Source organism: Bufo gargarizans, chromosome 8, assembly GCF_014858855.1.
Source record: "Bufo gargarizans isolate SCDJY-AF-19 chromosome 8, ASM1485885v1, whole genome shotgun sequence".
Taxonomy (NCBI): domain Eukaryota; kingdom Metazoa; phylum Chordata; class Amphibia; order Anura; family Bufonidae; genus Bufo; species Bufo gargarizans.
In genome coordinates, this window is record NC_058087.1 from 11,358,752 (window position 1) to 11,380,611 (window position 21,860).

General features: G+C 42.2%; 1 protein-coding gene across 1 annotated transcript in view; it reads right to left on the reverse strand.

Moving 5' to 3' along the window:
* NOSTRIN (nitric oxide synthase trafficking) overlaps window positions 1-21,860 on the reverse strand; it is a 68,652-nt gene that overhangs the window by 35,253 nt on the left and 11,539 nt on the right. The window contains exons 4-9 of the mRNA XM_044304276.1: window positions 17,638-17,700; window positions 15,882-15,963; window positions 13,717-13,779; window positions 13,520-13,624; window positions 7,829-7,954; window positions 5,050-5,148 (exon numbers count right to left, since the gene is read on the reverse strand). Coding sequence (XP_044160211.1) covers window positions 5,050-5,148; window positions 7,829-7,954; window positions 13,520-13,624; window positions 13,717-13,779; window positions 15,882-15,963; window positions 17,638-17,700 — 538 coding nt within the window. The remainder of the gene's footprint in view (window positions 1-5,049; window positions 5,149-7,828; window positions 7,955-13,519; window positions 13,625-13,716; window positions 13,780-15,881; window positions 15,964-17,637; window positions 17,701-21,860) is intronic.

Sequence of the window (21,860 nt, forward strand, 5' to 3'; positions counted from 1 at the left end):
TGCCAATGGACTGTTGCAGTGGTGGCTGACGTGAAGCCTCATTCTCTGCTATGACATGCAGACTGATTCTCTGCTGACATGAAGCCAGATTCTCTGTTACGGGACCTCTCTCCTCTGCCTGTGTGTGTGCTGGGCCTAAATATATGCCAATGGACTGTTGCAGTGGTGGCTGACGTGAAGCCTCATTCTCTGCTATGACATGCAGACTAATTCTCTGCTGACATGAAGACAGATTCTCTGTTACGGGACCTCCCTCCTCTGCCTGGGTGCTGGGCCTAAATATATGCCAATGGACTGTTGCAGTGGTGGCTGACGTGAAGCCTCATTCTCTGCTATGACATGCAGACTAATTCTCTGCTGACATGAAGACAGATTCTCTGTTACGGGACCTCTCTCCTCTGCCTGGGTGCCGGGGCCTAAATATCTGAGAATGGACTGTTCCAGTGGTGGGTGACGGGAAGCCAGATTCTCTGCTATGGAACCTCTCTCCAATTGATTTTGGTTAATTTTTATTTATTTAATTTTTATTTTAATTCATTTCCTATCCACATTTGTTTGCAGGGGATTTACCTACATGTTGCTGCCTTTTGCAGCCCTCTAGCTCTTTCCTGGGCTGTTTTACAGCCTTTTTAGTGCCGAAAAGTTCGGGTCCCCATTGACTTCAATGGGGTTCGGGTTCGGGACGAAGTTCGGATCGGGTTCGGATCCCGAACCCGAACATTTCCGGGATGTTCGGCCGAACTTCTCGAACCCGAACATCCAGGTGTTCGCTCAACTCTACTTTTAACCTATCCTGGTAAGTTTTATCCTGCAATCCATGTACTAGTTTAGTAGCTCTTCTCTGAACTCTCTCTAGAGTAGCTATATCCTTCTGGAGATATGGCCTCCAGTACTGAGCACAATACCCCAAGTGAGGTCTCACCAGTGATCTGTACAGCGGCATAAGCACTTCACTCTTTCTACTGCTTATACCTCTCCCTATACATCCAAGCATTGGATGACCCTGACCCTCATAACTTTTTTATCCTTATGTCTACTGAGCTGTTTAATGGCTCATTTTTGGCGGGACAATCTTTAGTTTTAATTAATACCATTTTGGAGTGTGTGTGTGACTTTTTGATCACATTTTATAACTTTTTTTTTGGTAAGAGAAGGAATGAAAAAATGGCAAATCCGCCATTTGCCGTATTGGATTTAAAAAAATATATTTTAATAGTATGGGCGTTTTTGGTCACAATTATACCCATGATGTTTATATTATTGTTATTTAAGTATTTATTTTTTAATTATAAGGAAAGGGGGCTGATTTAAACTTTTATTTTTTTATTTTTTAGATATTTTGAACATTTTTTTGTGTGATGAATTTGAAGCTCATATATGAGCCTATAAAAAATGCTTGTTAATTTTTTATTTTGTTCCATCAGGGATTTTTTAAATGAGATTTACACTAGAAATTGCTCATTTCTTATCCTGGTCTGCCATCTGGAGGCCAAAATAAGAATGGCAGCATGAACACTTAAAGCCTTGTCAGTGAGGCTTACAGTGTTCAGCGCAACTATCGATGCCCACATCGGTTTTTGCGCATTTAAATGCCATGATCTCACTTGATCACGACATCTAAAGTCTTTAATTACTGCAATCGGCATTATCGCCGGTCACGGTAATTAGCTGCAGGTCTCTGCTGTTTGAAACAGCAGAGATCTGCCAGTCATGGCGCCCTCTGCACGTGCGAGCGAGCGCCATGTTTACACATTGCTCCAGCGCCGCACAGCGAATGGGTTAAAGGCGGTGCTTACTCAATCAGACACATTTAACCCCTCATATTTCATAGTCAAATGTGACCACAGCATCTGGTAGCTCAAAGACCAGGAGCTAGTGCTCCAAGCCATGCAATGGCTCCTCCTAGCTGGATGGTGTGTGCGGCAGCCTTGGTCCTCCTGAATGATACAAGGCTGCAACAGCTATGTTCCTATGAAGGCCCTGCCTGTATAATGCTAATTAGGATTGCTTGTTCAAGTTCCCATGGGGAACTATTAAAAAGCATATACAAAAAAGTTTTAAAGAATATAATAAAATTCTAATCTCCTTACCCCTTTCCCCAAAAGGGAAATCAAAATAAACAATTAAAAAAATAAACATCATAGGCATCGCCACATGCAAGGACACCCAATTCACCTTTTTTTGTCACTTATCAAAAAGTCATATACACTACAAAATGGTACCAATAAAAACTACAGATTGTTCCGCAAAAAAAGATCCCTCACACAGCTCTGCAGACATAAAAATAAAAAAGGTTTGGGGGTCTTAATATGGCAATGTAAAGAAAAAAAGATTATTTTTTCAGTATTAAAATGCAAGAAAAACTATATAAATGTGGTATCATTATAAGTGTGCTGACCCGGAGAATGAAAATAAAGGGTCAGTGTTACTACATAGTGAATGCTGTAAAAACAAAACCCATAGAACTGTGGTGGAATTGCGTTTTTTTTTTTTTTCCTGCTCCCCACCATATTGTATGCAACCATAAATAGTGTCATTAAAAAGTACAATTTGTCTTACAAAAATGAAAACAAGCCCTTATATGGCTATGTAAATGGAAAAAATGAAACAGTTATGGCTCTGGGAAGGCTGGAAGTTAAAATCTAAAACAGAAAATGGCCTGGTTCTGAAGGGGTTAAAATGTGTTTAAATCTCTTAATTACAAAGTAGGGTCATTGTGAATTGATTCTATGGGTAAAGGGTATTTGTCTACTCTGTCTTGGGCACCAAAATACATTGTCCAGGCCCTGGGAGCTAGAGATTAAGCTTAATTACAATCAAAAGTACATTTTTATAATTTTTTCTGAAACTATACTGTAATTACTGAGCTTTTGCTGGCCGATGTCTTCAAGAAACCGGCTTTTCTACTGATAAAAGATCAGTGATCTCCTAAATGTGCTTATGTGCAATAGGGCCATATATATACAGTACAGACCAAAAGTTTTGACACACCTTCTCATTCAAAGAGTTTTCTTTATTTTCATGACTATCAGGTGGATACACAGCTGATAGTCCTACTGAATAGACTGTTAGAATTTGTATTATGGCAAGAAAAAAGCAGCTAAGTAAAGAAAAACGAGTGGCCATCATTACTTTTAAGAAATGAAGGTCAGTCAGTCCGAAAAATTGGGAAAACTTTGAAAGTGTCCCCAAGTGCAGTCACAAAAACCATCAAGCGCTACAAAGAAACTGGCTCACATGCGGACCGCCCCAGGAAAGGAAGACCAAGAGTCACCTCTGCTGCGGAGGATAAGTTCATCCGAGTCACCAGCCTCAGAAATCGCAGGTTAACAGCAGCTCAGATTAGAGACCAGGTCAATTCCACACAGAGTTCTAGCAGCAGACACATCTCTAGAACAACTGTTAAGAGGAGACTGTGTGAATCAGGCCTTCATGGTAGAATATCTGCTAGGAAACCACTGCTAAGGACAGGCAACAAGCAGAAGAGACTTGTTTGGGCTAAAAAACACAAGGAATGGACATTAGACCAGTGGAAATCTGTGCTTTGGTCTGATGAGTCCAAATTTGAGATCTTTGGTTCCAACCACCGTGTCTTTGTGCGACGCAGAAAAGGTGAACTAATGGACTCTACATGCCTGGTTTCCACAGTGAAGCATGGAGGAGGAGGTGTGAAGGTGTGGGGGTGCTTTGCTGGTGACATTGTTGGGGATTTATTCAAAATTGAAGGCATACTGAACCAGCATGGCTACCACAGCATCTTGCAGAGGCATGCTATTCCATCCGGTTTGCGTTTAGTTGGACCATCATTTATTTTTCAACAGGACAATGACCCCAAACACACCTCCAGGCTGTGTAAGGGCTATTTGACCATGAAGGAGAGTGATGGGTGGCTGCGCCAGATGACCTGGCCTCCACAGTCACCGGACCTGAACCCAATCGAGATGGTTTGGGGTGAGCTGGACCGCAGAGTGAAGGCAAAAGGGCCAACAAGTGTTAAGCATCTCTGGGAACTCCTTCAAGACTGTTGGAAGACCATTTCAGGTGACTACCTCTTGAAGCTGTGCAAAGCAGTAATCAAAGCAAAAGGTTGCTACTTTGAAGAACCTAGAATATGACATATTTTCAGTTGTTTCACACTTTTTTGTTATGTATATAATTCCACATGTGTTAATTCATAGTTTTGATTCCTTCAGTGTGAATCTACAATTTTCATAGTCATGAAAACTCTTTGAATGAGAAGGTGTGTCCAAACTTTTGGTCTGTACTGTATGTACACATTATAGAGTACTGATACTTAGTAGCAGAGGATAAAAGCGTTGCAGGTAAGATATCTACATTGAGTATTCAGTCTCTTATCTTTAACCCATTGGTGTACTGCTCTACGGTACTCCATCAGGTGCTGTATGTCTGACATATCCTTTCCTGCTTTTTTTTTTACAGCATCTGATGGAACATGCCACAATTTTTTTCTGTTGAATTGAGAACATGATAAAAACTGAGACATGCAGAAGTAGCGTAGGGCCCATGTACCTTTATGGGTGCCCTATTTCAACACCCATAAAGTGCTGTCACCTTGTTCCAACAGACCTGGGTGCAAGAAGAATTAATTGTAAATGCATTAAACATCTCTGGATAAAAAACAAACAAAAAAAAAATACAGTACGTGTTCCAGGAATAGTAACACTATGTCCAAAACGGGCAGGTTGGGTATTTTTTTTTTTTTATCTTTTTGTACAAATGTATTTACAATAAATAATTATTTCTTTTAAGCAGTGCTGGAGAAATCTCTGTTTAACTCTGCTGCCTCTTTATTGTTGTACGTTGCTCAGTGGCGCCCTGGCTATTGGCTGTGCAGAGAACAATAGCACTGCCCATTTATACTTGGAAGGGTACGTAGTGCTATACTAGTGCTATGTGTCTCTTCTTTTCTTCAGGACTGGTGTGGGTGTTGAAGGTCAAACGCCAATGATTATAAAATGATGTCATATCCTAGCAAAGTGTCATCACTTTCTTTTAAATTAAAATGTCGGAAAGGTATGGTATACTTACAGCATTGAGTGTCTGCCCATAACTTGAAACATGCTGATTGTACAGGGTTAAGATGTGAGAGAGAATTTGTATTCTTTCCTTTTCAAGGTCTTGAATGCTCTAAAATACCAAATGAAAGGTAAACAAAAATAAATAATGTATCTGACAATGAAGCCTAACAGCAAAACAATATCGCAAAGCAAATGCAATGGCAAACAGGACTAACAAATAGCTATTTACTTGCTTAACCAGTGTTGTAGTTTAATGCTCTCATAAGGCCATTATTAAATCCATTGTGTCTCCTATTTTTACTCTTTTTTTTAAACTGGTCACAACAGATACCAATGAATAAGGGTAGGTCATCAGTATGTAATTGTTGGGGGTCTGACACTTGGGGCCCCTGACAATCAGCTGCCTTTTTGCAGCTTTCTTTAGGCCGGTGTAAAGCAAAGTTTTAATTGATCCTTCTCCTTCAATTCCTTTTAATACAGTTGGTTAATGATGTCTGATACCTGGCCAAATTCCTGAAGAATGAAATAACTGTATGTTCAATACTGCACATTGAATACCTTTAGGTGGGGCTAGGAGACTAGAAAACGTTTAGCTTTGTAACAAAGAGGTCAGCTCGATTGAAGACATCATCAGGGTAAGATGTGTCTAGCTACCATCACCTCTGTTTGTATAATATCGGCGTCAGCCAAATGCCATTATGGGCACTGATCGATAGGAGCTGGCTCATTTGTTGACGACTTTTGGTGACTGTTACGTCCACGTACTTTACTCTGTATCTTATCTATATATATATACAGTGAGGAACAGAAGTATTTGAACACCCTGCGATTTTGCAAGTTCTCCCACTTAGAAATCATTGAGGGGTCTGAAATTCACATTGCAGGTGCATTCCCACTCTGAGAGATAGAATAAAAAAAAAATAATAATCAGGAAATCACATTGTGTGATTTTTAAAGAATTTATTTGCCTTGCACTGCTGAACATAAGTATTTGAACACCTGAGAAATAGCAAGAATTCTGTCTCTCAAAAACCTGTTACTGTGCCTTTACTCCACTCAAGTCCACCTCTACTCCACTCATTAATATAACTTAGTAGCACCTGTCTGAGCTCTTTAAAGACACCTGTCCACCCCACAGTCATTCAGACGTCAACTACTACCATGGGCAAGACCAAAGAGCTGTCAAAAGACACCAGAGACTAAATTGTGGACCTCCACAAGGCTGGAAAGGGCTGCGGGGCAATTGTTAGAAAATGGAAGAGGCTAAAGACAACTGTCAGTCTCCCTCGGACTGGGGCTCCATGCAAGATCTCACCTCGTGGGGTATCACTGATGATAAGAAAGGTGAGGAATCAGCCCAGAACTACAAGTAGGAGCTGGTCAATGACATGAAGAGAGCTGGGACCACAGTTTCAAAAGTTAACTGTCGGTAGAACACTACGTCGTCATGGTTTCAAATCATGCATTGCACGGAAGTTCCCCCTGCTCAAGTCATCTGAAGTTTGGCAATGACCATCTGGATGATCCAGAGGAGGTATGGGAGAAAGTAATTTGGTCTAAACTTCACTCGTGTTTGGAGGAAAAAGAAGGCTGAGAACACCATCCCTACTGTGAAGCATGGAGGTGGTAACATCATGCTTTGGGGGTGCTTTTCTGCAAAGGGAACAGGACGACTGTACTGTATTAAGGGCCATTTATTGTGAGATTTTGAGCAACAACCTCCTTCCCTCAGTCAGAGCATTGAAGATGGGTTGTGGCAGGGTCTTCCAACATCACAATGACCTGAAGCACACAGCCAGGATAACCAAGGAGTGGCTCCGTAAGAAACATATCAAGGTTCTGGAGTGGCCTAGCCAGTCTCCAGACCTAAATCCAATAGAACATCTTTGGAGGGAGCTGAAACTCTGTGTTGCTCAGCGACAGCCCCGAAACCTGACAGATCTAGAGGAGATCTGTGTGGATGAGTGGGCCAAAATACCTGTTGCAGTGTGTGCAAACCTGGTCAAGAACTACAGGAAACGTTTGACCTCTGTAACTGCAAACAAAGGCTTCTGTACCAAATAGTAACACTGATTTTCTCAGGTGTTCAAATCTTATGTTCAGCAGTGCAAGACAAATACATTCTTTAAAAATAAAAAATAAATTGATTTCCAGATTTTTTTTTCCAACTCTGTCTCTTAGAGTGGGAATGCACCTACAATGTGAATTTCAGACTCCTCCATGATTTTTAAGTGGGAGAATTTGCAAAATCACAGGGTCTTCAAATACTTGGGTTCCTCACTGTATATATAATGTATATATGTATATAGATTTCTTATAGTAAACTCTTAGTATACTCTTTTTGCACCTAAGTCGTGCTAAGGCTATTTTTTCCCGAACCTCAGATATCACGATAATGGAGCCAGTGACATCACATTCATACGTTGAGCTGCGATACTAAGCACAGCCGCTATACAATGTATTGCACCATGCTTAGTGAGTTGAGAGACATCTGCTGCACTCACAGGTGTGTCGGTGCCTTCTTAAACAGCTGATCATCGGGGACCTTGGGAGTCAGACCCCATCATCAATCAGATACTGATGACCTATCGAAAGGACAGGTCATAAATTAAAAAGTGCTGGAAAACAATGGGTAACGCTCAGCAAACTTGCTACACAGCTCTGTAATTTCACACATTTGATGGCACGCACAGGTATTATTTTCTGACATAATATAGAGTCTACATCGGCTTGGAGGTCAATATATGTAGGATCTTCTGATGGGTTCAGTAGTTATCTTCAATACTTACCTTATAACAATTCTCCAAAACACTTTCCCATTTCAGTCTAGCTGATTGCCCGTTGAGATTCTCTTGGTAGTAATTTTCATCTGTTTTCGTCAAGACTGCTGCGGACTTCTTCAGTTTGTTCAGAAGCTGTGAATTAATGTCAGGAAAAGTTTCTTCACTAAGTATATGGTTAAGCGATCCAGATTTGGTCATTTTAACAAAACAGGAAGCTTTCTAGAATTGCAGCTCTATGCTGTGCATACTATATTTTAGAGAGTTGTACAGTATTACTATAGCAGCCTGCAGCCGGATTATTCTGATTTTAATGGGGTTATATATTGGGCATGGGTTCTGACCATTGCTAGATGGTTTCATCCACTTTTGGCCCTATATCTCAGACTTTTCTCTAGCACTTCAAATGTGCAGCAACAAGTTAAGAGTAAGAATTACTTTCTCTTTGTCAGTATTTGTCATATAAGTGGTTGTTTTGCCCATAGGGTTTGACCAACCTTGATCCAACATTGATTGGGCACCTACAGAACACGTCAGTCATATTACACTTCTTTTTCCAAGAGCAAAATAATTCATTGATTTCAAGTATCATTCAGAGAACATCATTTCACTGAAAGATGCTAAATATCGGACAGGTTCCTCCTTTAACTTACCACAAAGATAGATATTGAAAGAGAGGTCAGACTGTCATCATATAAAGTGGATTGTTTGCGACTCCCATAGAAATCATTAGGATTAGAGATGAGCAAATTATTCTGTTTGGCTGCTTCGCCCCAAAAAAAAAAAAAAAATAAGGTTTGTGATGAATGAATTCATCACCAATCGCATCTCTTTGTAAGTAGTGGGTGCGCCGCTCCCTGTCATTGTACCCCTCAAAGGCCGTATTCATAGCTGATCGTGGCATATGATAAAAATAACATAGTGTAACATAAAAAAAAAAAAAAACATAATTACCTGATCCATTTTCTCTTGATGGGCGAGCTGCTGCCATCTCCAGCACCGCGCACAGGATTTTGTGCAAGATCTTCAAGCAAGATGGAGGTGGGCGCCCGTCAAGAGCAAATGGATCAGGTAAGACTTTTTTCCAATTTTTTACACTATTTCAGGTTACAAAGATTCACTGCCACGAAGCACAAGGAAATTCGGCTTTGAGGTGGATCAAATTAAGCCTGAAATTCGGATCAAAGTTCACTTTTTGGACTTTGATTCGCTGAACACTAATTAGAATCTAACGTCTATGGTTTAAGGTATTCTGACATCTATCGTACATCCCACTGGATTCAGGAGAATAGCGGTCTCATGAAACATGTACTACCAGCTTCCCCTCCTATTTGCCTCAGACTGTAACACATAGGTTACAGACCTTGGATTCTCACAACAGGTGGGGGTTTCAGATATTCATATCCTGTTTCTTAATATACCATCAGATAATATTCCTTCAAAGGGGTTGTCTCATTTCAGAAAATGGCTTTGTTTCAATGGTTATGACCACCCTGCACTTCAACAACGGTGGTCGTGCTTGCACACTATAGGAAAAAGCACTAGCCTATGTTCACTCTCATGGTCCTGGCCACCAAGGAGACTGTCATTTTTTCCTATAGTGTGCAAGCATGGCACCACTGCTGGATTGCATGGTAGTCGTAACCAGTGGCGTTTATAGCTTTCAAATTTTTGGGGGGCATACTGGGGGCCAGGACAAATGTAGGGGGGCAGCTATAACAACCATATATTTACACAAGTATGCTTAGAAATGCTGCGATACTTTACCCAATACCTAAAACCGCAACAGGGAAGAAAAGTCCTGCTGTCTGTGGTTTAAAAAAAATAAAAATCACTCACATTTCAACATATCCTAGCTGCCTGTGGATCACACTGTTATAGGGAGGGGGATCTGTGGATGACACTGCTATGGGGGTATCTGTGGATGACACTGTTATAGGGAGAGGGATCTGTGGATGACACCGCTATGGGGGGATCTGTGGATGACACATACTATATAGAGCATCTTTTGGTATATGTGTCATCCACAGATCCACCCCATGACAGTGTCATCCACAGATCCCCCTCCATAACAGTGTCATCCACAGATCCCCCTCCATAACAGTGTCATCCACAGATCCCCCTCCGTATAACAGTGTCATGCACAGATCTCCCTCCCCGCCGCTCACAGGAGTGAACATTTGACATTTCAAAACCGTAATCCATATCCTGCAGTAACTTTAACTTTAAATCAGGATTCAGTGGCCGCTCATCTCTACTAGTACCTTAACCTTACACCACTCGGCTAGCTTCGGTAACAGGGCCAGGCTACAGGCACTGCCTGTTAGTTGTTACCGAGCGAGCGCTGATTTCTGCAGGTCAGAGGATACGAATTACAGTTTAGAAGAAATGTACACTCCTGTGAGCGGTCCAGACCAGTCGCGAATCCAGAGCCTGGTCTCGGGAGGAGCACTTCCAGATTATTTTCTGTCCGTCGCCACAAAACAATGGCGCTTATAGAACAGACTCCACAGTGTAGAGGTATACTGTATATTGTGTGGCACAGTGTAGCGCAGTGTTTCCCAACCAGTGTGCCTCCAGCTGTTGCAAAACTACAACTCCCAGCATGCCTGGACAGCCTTTGGCTGTGCGGGCATGCTGGGAGTTGTAGTTTTGCAACAGCTGGAGGCACACTGGTTGGGAAACACTGGTGTAGCGGTATACTGTACATTGTGGGGCACAGTGTAGAGGTATACTGTACATTGTGGGGCACAGTGTAGCGGTATACTGTACATTGTGGGGCACAGTATAGAGGTATACTGTACATTGTGGGGCACAGTGTAGCGGTATACTGTACATTGTGTGGCACAGTGTATGCTATATGTGTATAACAAACATATTTCACATGAAAACTTACAATTACTTGGCTTGGCCTTTGGGGATCTCGGACACCACTTCCACACTTTGGCCGGGGGCTCGGTGGAGCTGATGTTGTGCTTTATCCTAATGTGAAAGATTTGATAATAAGGATTTGGAGAAGGGGCAGAGGGATAGCAGAGCAGGGAGAGGCTGGTGCTGCTACTAGGGGCTCATTCCATGGGGAAGTAATAAAGCCCACCATAAATGCCCCCCAGTAGAAATAATTCTCCTTATAATGTGACAGTGCAAAAAAATACCCCCTTGTAATGCCCCCAGTTAAGCTAATGTCCCCATAGTGCCCACATAATGTGCCAGTATAAAACACCCCTATATAGTGCCCCCAGTAAATGCCCCCATAGTGCTCCTCTCCCCCCTTCCCCATAGTACCCACCATAATGTGTCCCAGTATAAAATGCTACTGTGCAGAGCCTCCCATATAAAATACCCCTTCTTTGTGGCCTCATATAGTGCCCACCAATAATGTGCCAGTAATAAGTGCCCCCAATAATGTGCCAGTAATAAGTGCCCCCAATAATGTGCCAGTAACAAGAGCCCTCCCAAATACGTGCCAGTAACAAAATCCTCCCATCATGTGCCAGTAACAAGAGCCCCCATAATCTGCCAGTAATAAGCCCCCCATCATGTGCCAGTAATAAGCCCCCCATCACCATGTGCCAGTAATAAGAACCCCATCATCATGTGCCAGTAATAAGCCCCCGAATCATGTACCAGTAATAAGCCCCCCATTATGTGCCAGTAATACGCCCCCCATCATGTGCCAGTAATAAGCCACCCCATCATCATGTGCCAGTAATAAGCCCCCCATCATCATGTGCCAGTAATAAGCCCCCCATCATGTGTCAGTATTAAACCCCCCCATCATGTGCCAGGAATAAGAGCCCCCTCATCATGTGCCAGTAACAAGAGCCCCTCCATGTGACAGTAACAAGAGCCCCCCATGTGCCAGTAAGAGCCCCCCCATCATATGCCAGCCCATTAACAAGAGCTTAGAGCCCCCCCAATGTGCCAATAACAAGAGCCCCCCTAATGTGCCTGTAAAACTATTGTACATATCAAAACACCTATAGTTACCTCCATGTCAGCGATGTGATGCAGGCCTCTTCCGGCCTGTGTCCCGCACTGTACAGTTTAAGGGGCGCGATGATGTAATCGCGCCGCCTGCGCCGGCCTCTCATAGGCTGCCGGCCTAGTGCTTGCAGCCTATCAGAGGAAGGGAAAAGGACACGCCTCTCCCTCCCTTGCCTCAGCACAGGCATCTGTATCGCTGTCCTGAGGACGGCGATACAGATGACTATGGAGATGAGCGCAATGGAAGTGATCATCTCCCTGTGCCCTGCTGAGTTGGGGAGGCACATGCGGGGCACAGCGTGATGTAGGGGGGGCCATGGCCCCCTCTGCCCCCCCTCCCCCCCCGGCGACGCCACTGGTCGTAACCATGGAAACGAGAAGTATAAAATTTGATAAAAAAATGAATCAAACAAGCATAGAAGGCAATATGGACAAATACAATACATTAGTATTCACTTTCTCTACATGATAAATGCCATTTGCTGAAGTGAGATAACCCGTTTAAGACTATAAATTATTTGTAACTTTATTTGTGGAAATGAGGCGGTAAATTATTATATTATGGACAGTAAGTGGTATAAGAGTGAGTCCAAACTTTTACATCTTTCTTAAAACATTTTGTGGTACATGTCAGCAGGACAGCGGGGTATTGTTTAAGTCCAAAACAAAGACAGCAAAGATGGACGTCTTATGGGGTTCCTGTCCCACAACTTGCCCAAGTTATTCATAATTAGTGTAGAGCAAATCGAAGCATCTGAAGTAGAAGTCTATCCAAAGTTTAGGAAAAATTTAATTCGCAAAAAAAAAACAAATTTCCATACGCTACACGTGTTACAAAGCAAAAGTCATGGAAGCCATTGAATGCGAGATCCCCCATAATGCCGTGCAGACAGCTAATCAGCATCAAGCCATTCCCTGTGATGTCACAGCCATTTAAAAGCCTCATCCAGCGTGGTCTCTGCCATTTCACTGTGAGCTGAGCATAGAGAGATACATGGCAAGAGCTTGTGCGCTAGGGGCAATGTTGCTAAAAGCTTTTAATTGTGGAATATTGGATATGGACAGTGCAGGGACAGTGCAGGGACAGTGAAGGGAGAGTTTTTGCATACTGTAGGGAGAGCATAGGGAGACTGCAGGGACAGTGCAGGGACAGTGCAGGGACTGTAATCTGAAGCTGAAGGGATCTATAGAAGACAGCGCAGTTTGCATCAATCCCTGTGTAGGGCACAGAGCTACAGTATCTAATTAAACAATGTCCTCCTTGTTTAATAGATAAGCAATTCTATTAGGCCTTTATTCCCAAACTGAACTGAATAACCTGTGTAATATAACAGTTATTGTGGTGCCCCCAACTTGTTTAATAGATAAGCAATTTTATCAAATTGGGGTGAATAAGCTGTCTAATACTACTATTATTGGGGTGTTCACTTGCCTGCCCCAGTGACTGTTTCACTACCAGAAAGGACTAGCTATGCATATCGCTGCAATGCACAGGGATGTACACCGAGATGCAGCCTGCAGTCCGGTATATAGCTGATTTAACGAGCTACGTGATGAATGAATTCGTAACAAAGCAAACTTTTTGAAAAATTCTGTGAAGCGTCTGAATCAAATCTTTGAAAACTTTGCTCATCTCTATTCATTACAATCCCCATGACATTAGGTTTTATAAGTAGATTTCCCCCAAATGCAGTAACTGAATAGTTTATCCACCTTCTGCTTGTCTTTCTCTGTCACAGATTCTTTTGCATTTTCATTCTCCACGTGATGAAAAAGGGCTTCGTGTTTCTTGGTATGTTCCGTGAGCTTCTTTTTTATCTGTAAAATAGTTATATACTATATAGTTATTTCTCAAGGCCTGGACGTTTGAGGAGATGTATTCTCCCCCCCCTCCGGAATACAGGCCATACCTTTATTTGCTCTCTCCAGTTGCTTAACACAATGCTTGCCGTCTTGTCCACTTCATTATCTAGCTTATAGGTGAGAGGGAACTCATTATTATTGTGTCCATTTATTCTGCATGCCGTCAGCTTAGGCTGTGACTACAGGAGGAAATCTCGCTGATGATGACATATTACACCTAGTACTGCAGGAATACACAGGGTGATGGATGGGATGAACTGACTGTCCTTCAGTAATACTTTATCATGTCTCACTGTAAGCAGTTATACTGGAAACAACACAACCTCTGTTTTTGTAATCTGCCACTATATGGAAAAAAATTCGGCTTAAACATGGAGATGCGAATAACCCGCGGCTAGACCTCTCTGGTAAAGCTTACCTCCCATGGGAGTAAAGGTGGTAATATATGAAATGGACTTGTACCAGAAGAGTGTTGTGTTTTTAGCTGTTTTGTCAATGGAGTATCTTTTTTAAAGTGTTTGCAACATTGTTTTTGCGTTTTGCGCCATATCCTGCTTTTGTATTTACATAGGGAGGCACAGATGGGCGAAGTTACTTTTTTGGCGGACGTGTCAATCGAGACTTAAAAAAATAAAAAAAAATTCTCAAGGAATATTCCAATCCCCTATTGGACTAAGTACTGATAGGACATTTATAATAAATGGGATTAGACGTTAGACTGAGTTGGGTGACAACTTGAGCAAATTGCATGCAATATTTGTTAAATTTGTCACAAAAAATGGCTTGAAGAAACAGATACTCCAAAAAAAGTGACTTCAGATATCACCCTCATAATACATTACCCCCAAAGAATCTGCATTTAGAAATCCAATTGGGAAGGTATATTATGGCTTTTTAACATTTAGACAGAGTACACTTGGATCAGGAAGTCAGAGGATGCGCCAAATTAATCACAGTGATGCTATATGGTGAATTTGGTGCATCTTGCTAACAGTCAAACACTTTGGGGTTAATATATCAAGTGTGCAGCGGCAGAAAAGTGAAGTGATTTTGTATGTTCTGTTGGCAGAGTAGGCATTTGCATCACATTTGTGACATATTTAGGTCATTTTTAGGTCTGCTCAGTGTCTGGCAGCTTACATTGACTAAGAAGCAGGCAGATGTTTTGTGGGTAGAGGAACAATTTTGGCAACATTTATCATTGAGACTTTTTGACAAAAAAGTGTACTCCAGTCCTTTGTAATAAATATCATCACAGTCTACAATAAAAAATCCATGGGAATTTTGCGCAGCAAATTTACCAAAGGTAAATCTATCTAACCTGTCTAATTACAATCTGCAAAGAAAAATTGGGGGTCAGTCAGCAGATCCAGTGCGCAGGTGTCTGTTGCCATGGCTGAAAGCACAAAGGCAAAAAAACTATACAGTGCAACAGCACTCTGCAAACCAAATAAAGTACAATAATGCCAAAATAATCGAAAGTATTCTGGTGCAAATGCTACGCTAATAAATTTGAGATGCTTGGCAAATCATTTTGTACAAAATTATTTGGGCCCGTCTGCCATACGCCAAGGCGATCCCAGTAAGACGGGAACCTAACACTAAATACCACATTAACTGGTGCCATACTGGCCTCCATTACATTCAGGGAATGCAGGTTCCACATGCATGCTGAGCCCACATTATATTATGCCTGCATATGTTCCTGCATTCCCTGAATGTAATGGAGGCCAGTATGGCACCAGTTAATGTGGTATTTAGTGTTAAGCTCCCGTCTTACTGAGATCGCCTTGACGTATGGCAGACGGGCCCAAATAATTTTGCACAAAATGATTTGCCAAGCATCTCAAATTTATTAGCGTAGCATTTGCACCAGAATACTTTCTATTATTTTGGCATTATTGTACTTTATTTGGTTTGCAGAGTGCTGTTGCATTGTATAGTTTTTTTTGCCATTGTCTAATTACAATGGTCCTGGATTCCTTTTTCCTAACGATAAGTCTGTGATATGCTGAGTTTGCAGCTTGCTCACAATATCAGACATCAGAAGACAATATTGAATGTGAATGATTAAATGAATGGCAAGTAATAAAAATGTCCCTAAGACATCACCGGGGGAAGATGACTATAAAAAAATGATATCCTGAGCACTATAAGCAAAGCCGGCAAACAAATACACAATTCACGCCCATAAATCCAGTCTGCTGTTTACCTTTTTCCTCTTCTTCTCGTGCTCGTCCAGGACTTGATTTGTTGGTTTTATGGCTTCTTGCACGATTGCTGTGCCAAGTTTTCTAACCAATGCAGAGACGGCAGATTAAGTTATGAGGCCATTAAACTGGATAAATGGCCGGCAAAATTTACAATGCTTTTTTTTGGTACAGTAACAATAAACTCTCTCTAACCTCCAGAGTTTAAATTTATATACAGGTAGTATGCTGAGAGCTAAATCATCCATCATAGCTTATACTGCTATCAAATCCAGAGCAGCAATCACAATTCTGCTGGCTTAAAGTTAGCTAAAAAACTGCAGGACCTTCTATCTTCCATCAAGCTCTTAAATCAGAGCAAAAGCCATTCTTTGTGATCATGGGGGTCCAACAGCCACCAGTCAACCAGTTTCTTTACAGTCTTTTCCTGCACATTCTTGTCCACCTACTGTTCGGGAAAATGCGCCACTGCCCCAATCGTTTGATGGATGTGACCCACCGTGTTGCCATATCCTAGCAATGTCATGATAGGAATATGTCATTGAGATAAAGAAAGAGCAACTAATATCATCCAGACATATGGAAATAAATAGTTCTGGAGGTTTTGTAATGAAATTGGGTCATTTGTTACTGCTAACACAGGGGTCTTTAGCCGAGGCTATATGACAATCGAAAAACGCATCAAGGTTCTCTTGGCTCAGAATTGAATTCTGATCCAACAAATGAAAGGTTGACCAGAGAATCATGGATAGAAGTAACAAGCTCGCAATCTTTACTTGCACAGGGGCCTTAGAGCATTTTATGGAGGCATACATACATTGTCGTACCATGGTATACAGCTTTTTATATATATGTATGGGGTAATTTATTCATCTGAAATACGCCTAAATTAGGTGTATTTCAGGAGCATATGGTGGCGCAACTTTTCCCCGCTCACGCCAGGTCTACAATTGTGGGCGTGGCGTGGAAGGGGGCGGGCCTGCATTTTCTACGCCCGTTTTAGTCGTAGAAAAGGGTCTAAATGTAAGACAGCTAGGAAGCTGCCTTACATTTATAACTGGCGCTGGATACGCCAAAAGTTATGGAGAAGCCTGCGCCTCTTCATAACTTTGGTGGATCCAGGGGTGCACCTAGCCTTTCTGCTGCCTGAGGCAAAAACTGAAACGCCCGGCTCAGGCAGCGCAATAATGATGACACCGGCCTCTGCTACAGGAACTAGGACTAAAGCCTATTAGAGGAAATGGGGGGCCAGGGAGACATCACTCCCGTGCCCCGTTGCGGAATTTAACTGTATTGCTGTCCTGAGTACAGCGATGCAGTTGACTATGTAGAGATGAGCGTTTCCACAATGAAAGCCCTCATTGCCCATGGCCCTTTTGCTGCCCCCTCTTGCTCCTACCTGGTGCTGCCCGAGGCGATCGCCTCACCTGGCCTCATTGGTGTTGCACCCCTAGGCAGATCCACCAACAGTTATGGGTCTAAATATACCCCGTATTATTTAAAAAAAAATCATAGCACGATCCATTGGATGACGTAAATCTGTTAGTCACACAGTTTGAATGCTGTTTCAATGGAAATGCTGCAGACGGCAAAATGACATGCAATTTGGGTGACATGTCGAATTGTGGTTGGTAATGCACACTTTGTTCACAAGGTCTTGGGCAGATAACAGCCATACCAGTCCTGATGTCCTGGGGAAGGTTAGGCATTGACCATACTCAATATATGCAATTCAGGAGGCACATTAGTCTCATTTACCTATGGACTTCAGCTTTGGTCTTCATTTCTTCAGAAGCACAGGCCCAGGCAGTATTAATACAACTGGATATATAATGAATAAAAACACAGTATTAGTCTACCTTTTAATAATACCCTATGGCTATCTTCTGTGCAGATCTACCTAGGCCAATATGCAGAATGTGCAACCCCCAGCTAGTTACATAGACACTTCCCTATCGCAGCCCAGCCCATGGACAGAACATTACAAGATATAAGAAAGAGCTACGTGGACATGGTCATGTGACCAAAGCCAAGAACGGAAGATAAAGGTAAAATTAATACATTACAACATCACAGCTGCCTTCATAAATGATTAATTTAAAGGATGTTGATGCAAATAAGAAAACCCCTTTATGTTAAAAACTTCTTCAGGGGGCTCCCACACCAGGGCTCACTATACAATTTCCGTATTAGGTTTGCAAATACAGTATGGCGGGCTAATTTTATGGCAACTTGAAAACACCAACTGGAACTTGAGGACAATATAGAGTGAATTAACAAGCTGGATATTTGCATGTAGTTAGTAAGAATTAGCCTGTAGCAAGTTTGATCACATCTACTGCACTACACTTGTAGTACCACATACTGCATAGATTGTAAGCTCTTGTGAGCAGGGCCCTCACCCCTAGTGTTTCAGTTGTATATTAGCCAGTTATGTTGTGATTTCTCTTGTTTTGTACATGAACCTTCTGGATTTGTAAAGCGCTGCGGAATATGGTGGTCCAAATAATTATTATTATATTATATTATTATACTGCGATATGCACACCAGAGGCACATGTGGAATGATCAATACACTGTAAAATGCAGCAGTGTGCACAGTGTTGATCTCATGCATTCTGTGTTATACACACAAATAATTTCTATTCTGAAAAATACTGGGGATTTGATCTAAAACAGGGATCAGCAACCTTCGGCACTCCAGCTGTTCTGAAACTACAATTCCCAGCATGCTTCATTCATTTCTATGAGAGTTCTCAGAGAAGCATAGCAAGTATGCATGCTGGGAGTTGTAGTTTCACAACAGCTGGAGTGCCGGAGGTTGCCTACCCCTGATCTAAAAGGTCGAAATACCAGAATGTTGCCCTGCATGGAGGGCATGGAGTCTGCTGTTCCATTAGGGCAAGGCCTGCCAATTTACTGACGTCTTAATGATACGGATGGTGCAATTGTTGCAGTCTTATTGAAAGATAAAGATGATTAACCAGGATATCATTAAATGGAATTTATAGGCATGCGTGTATTGCAGAAAAATAGTTAACAATACGATTATCAAGCCCATAAATGAGACTAAACTGAACGCTAATTTAGGCTACTTTCACACTAGCGCTTGATCGGATCCGTTCTGAACGGATCCGATCATATTAATGCAGACGGAGGCTCCGTTCAGTACGGATCCGTCTGCATTAATAACTTAGAAAAAATTCTAAGTGTGAAAGTAGCCTGAGCGGATCCGTTCAGACTTTCAATGTAAAGTCAATGGGGGACGGATCCGCTTGAAGATTGAGCCATATGGTGACATCTTCAAGCGAATCCGTTCCCATTGACTTACATTGTAAGTCTGAACGGATCCGCTCGCCTCCGCACGGCCAGGCGGACAGCTGAATGCTGCAAGCAGCGTTCAGCTGTCCGCCTGTCCGTGCGGAGGCGAGCGGAGCGGAGGCTGAACGCCGCCAGACTGATGCAGTCTGAGCGGATCCGCTCCATTCAGACTGCATCAGGGCTGGACGGAGGCGTTCGGGTCCGCTCGTGAGCTCCTTCAAACAGAGCTCACGAACGGACCTATGAACGCTAGTGTGAAAGTAGCCTAATGAGTATGGCGATAACTTTGAAATTAGAGGGGCTGCCCAGCCCTTTGAAATGTTTTATTTTATGGTATTATGGCAGGCATGGCCAACCTATGGCTCTCCAGCTGTTGTAAAACTACAATTCCCAACGTGCCCTGCTGTAGGCTGATAGCGGGAGGCAGTTTGGGAATGCTGGAGGAAGTTGTAGTTTTGCAACATCTGGAGAGCCTCAGGTTGGCCATCCCTGTATTATGGAATGCGTAAAATGGTGTAAAGTAGCAGAGTAATACCTTACTCTCTGTGTTCTGACCTTCAGTGTTGATGTTTTGACAAGGGCATGTGACCTCTGCAACCAAGCACTGGCTGCGGTGACTTCAGTGGTGTCTGCTGCAGCGGTGGCGATATGGCTGCAGCGGTTAAATGTCCATGTCAAAACGTCAGTATTAGGGGTCAGGATACGGAGACCAGCTGACAACTCGATAATGTTAAGTAAGCTTTTGGTAAAAAGGAATCGGGGGGAAGGATGAGACCTTTAGAGATCGGCCTAAATGCATTGTCTGGTGGATTTTAAAGGGATAGTAAGAGATAATTATTTTTTTTAACGGTCCGGCAATTCTCCAGAAACACTGCCATACTTTTGTCTGTAGGCTATGTCTACATTCTTGTCTGTAGGCTATGTCTACATTCTTGTCTGTAGGCTATGTATATATTCTTGTCTGTAGGCTATGTCTATATTCTTGTCTGTAGGCTATGTCTAGTATTGCAACTTTGTTTCATTCACATATAAAGTACAGAGCAGGGATATCGGAAACAGCATAGCTGTCATGTCAAACCTTTCCCCATAAATAGCTCCCAGTAAATACAAAAAGTTGCAAAAATGCAGTTAGTAACCACAAACAATAGTTCTGATTTATTAAACTTCTGAACAATGAGGGCATTAGCTTTTATTGTAACGCACTAGCATGTTACAGGAAAACCTTCATGAACTCTAAACTCCATGGTCATTAATCTTATCTGAAATCTAATCTCTAGTGAAGGAATGAGAGAGCCGCCTTCCTATCCATAAAAATGCGTGATACTAATGATGACAAAGGCTGATGTCTATGTAAAAAAGGTCACCGTCAAAGAACATAAGACCGAATCTATGCTCACCTATAATGGAACCCTAAAGGGGTTTTCATATTATAAAAAAAAATAACATATGCACTGGCCATGCCATAAAAGTCTAATCAGTGGCAATCTGATGCTTGGCCTATTATAGATTTTAAAAAGTAGGGCTACCCATAGACTTCAAGAGTATGTGACCATTCAAAATGGATAATTCTCTATTCTAGGAATGGGGAACAGGCGCCCACATTTGCAGGGTTTGTGGTATCCAGAGCGATCAAATATTTTAAGTAAATATGCATGAAAGTCAGTTGTTTTAAAGGCAAGGACTGAACAATTAGTGTGGAAGTGTCTGAGGAGTGGTGGCCATGAAAATCCAGAAATCTCTAATTGATGGCACATTTGTATGCACTTAACTTCGGCAACTTGTCAATGCACATTCCTTGGTAAGCAAAGATTTAAAAACTGCTGGGTATCTTCCTGATAATCTAGGGAGGATCTGACTCTTAGGTTATTCACCCTTATTTAACCTGACTCATCTGTCAGGATAGCCAAGCTTAGATCTTCAGGCTCTGGGAGATTATTAGGCAGCAGCCAAGACAGATGCCAGGGCACAAATAGAGCCCCCTAAGCTTTGGTGAGAGGAGACCACTTGACCCTTATCTTGATCTATAATTGTTGTTCAGAGATTACCACACACCTCCATCCAGTTGTTTATACTGCATCAAAGTGATTGTCTCAGTGAAGACAAACTCTTTGATTTGAGATCTCCTTGGTGGTCCAACTTTCAAGACTCCTGCTGATTTTACAAGTCAAAGTTTCTGTTGGCTACAAAAGGGAAAACATTAAGATGTAATAGATGGATGTTGTGGACCACCAAAAGGAGAGCTGCTTACTAGTGGCTCTCTACTGTCTTATGTGGGATGGGGGTGGGGTGTTGAGAGGTCAAGTCTTAGGCCTATTTAGAATATTTGCAAAGGAGTTTTAAGTTGTCCCTTAAAGAGGTTTTCCCATCTCAAACATTGATGACATATTGCTAGGATATGCGATTACTGTGAGATAGGTGTGTGTCCTATCTCTGGGACATGCTCCGATTTCCAGAATTGACCACCCGAAGTGAAGGAGAGCCCATCATGCCAAGCAGTATGCCATTAATGTGTGAGATGAACCAATTCCTTTAAAGGGGTTATCCAATATCTAAAGCATGCCCCCAAATGCGTTTTAGACGCCAGTCTTAATAAGGACCTCCGCTGGCGGTGGATCTGCCGAAGTTATGAAGAGGTGCCGGCCTCTTTATAACTTCAGTGG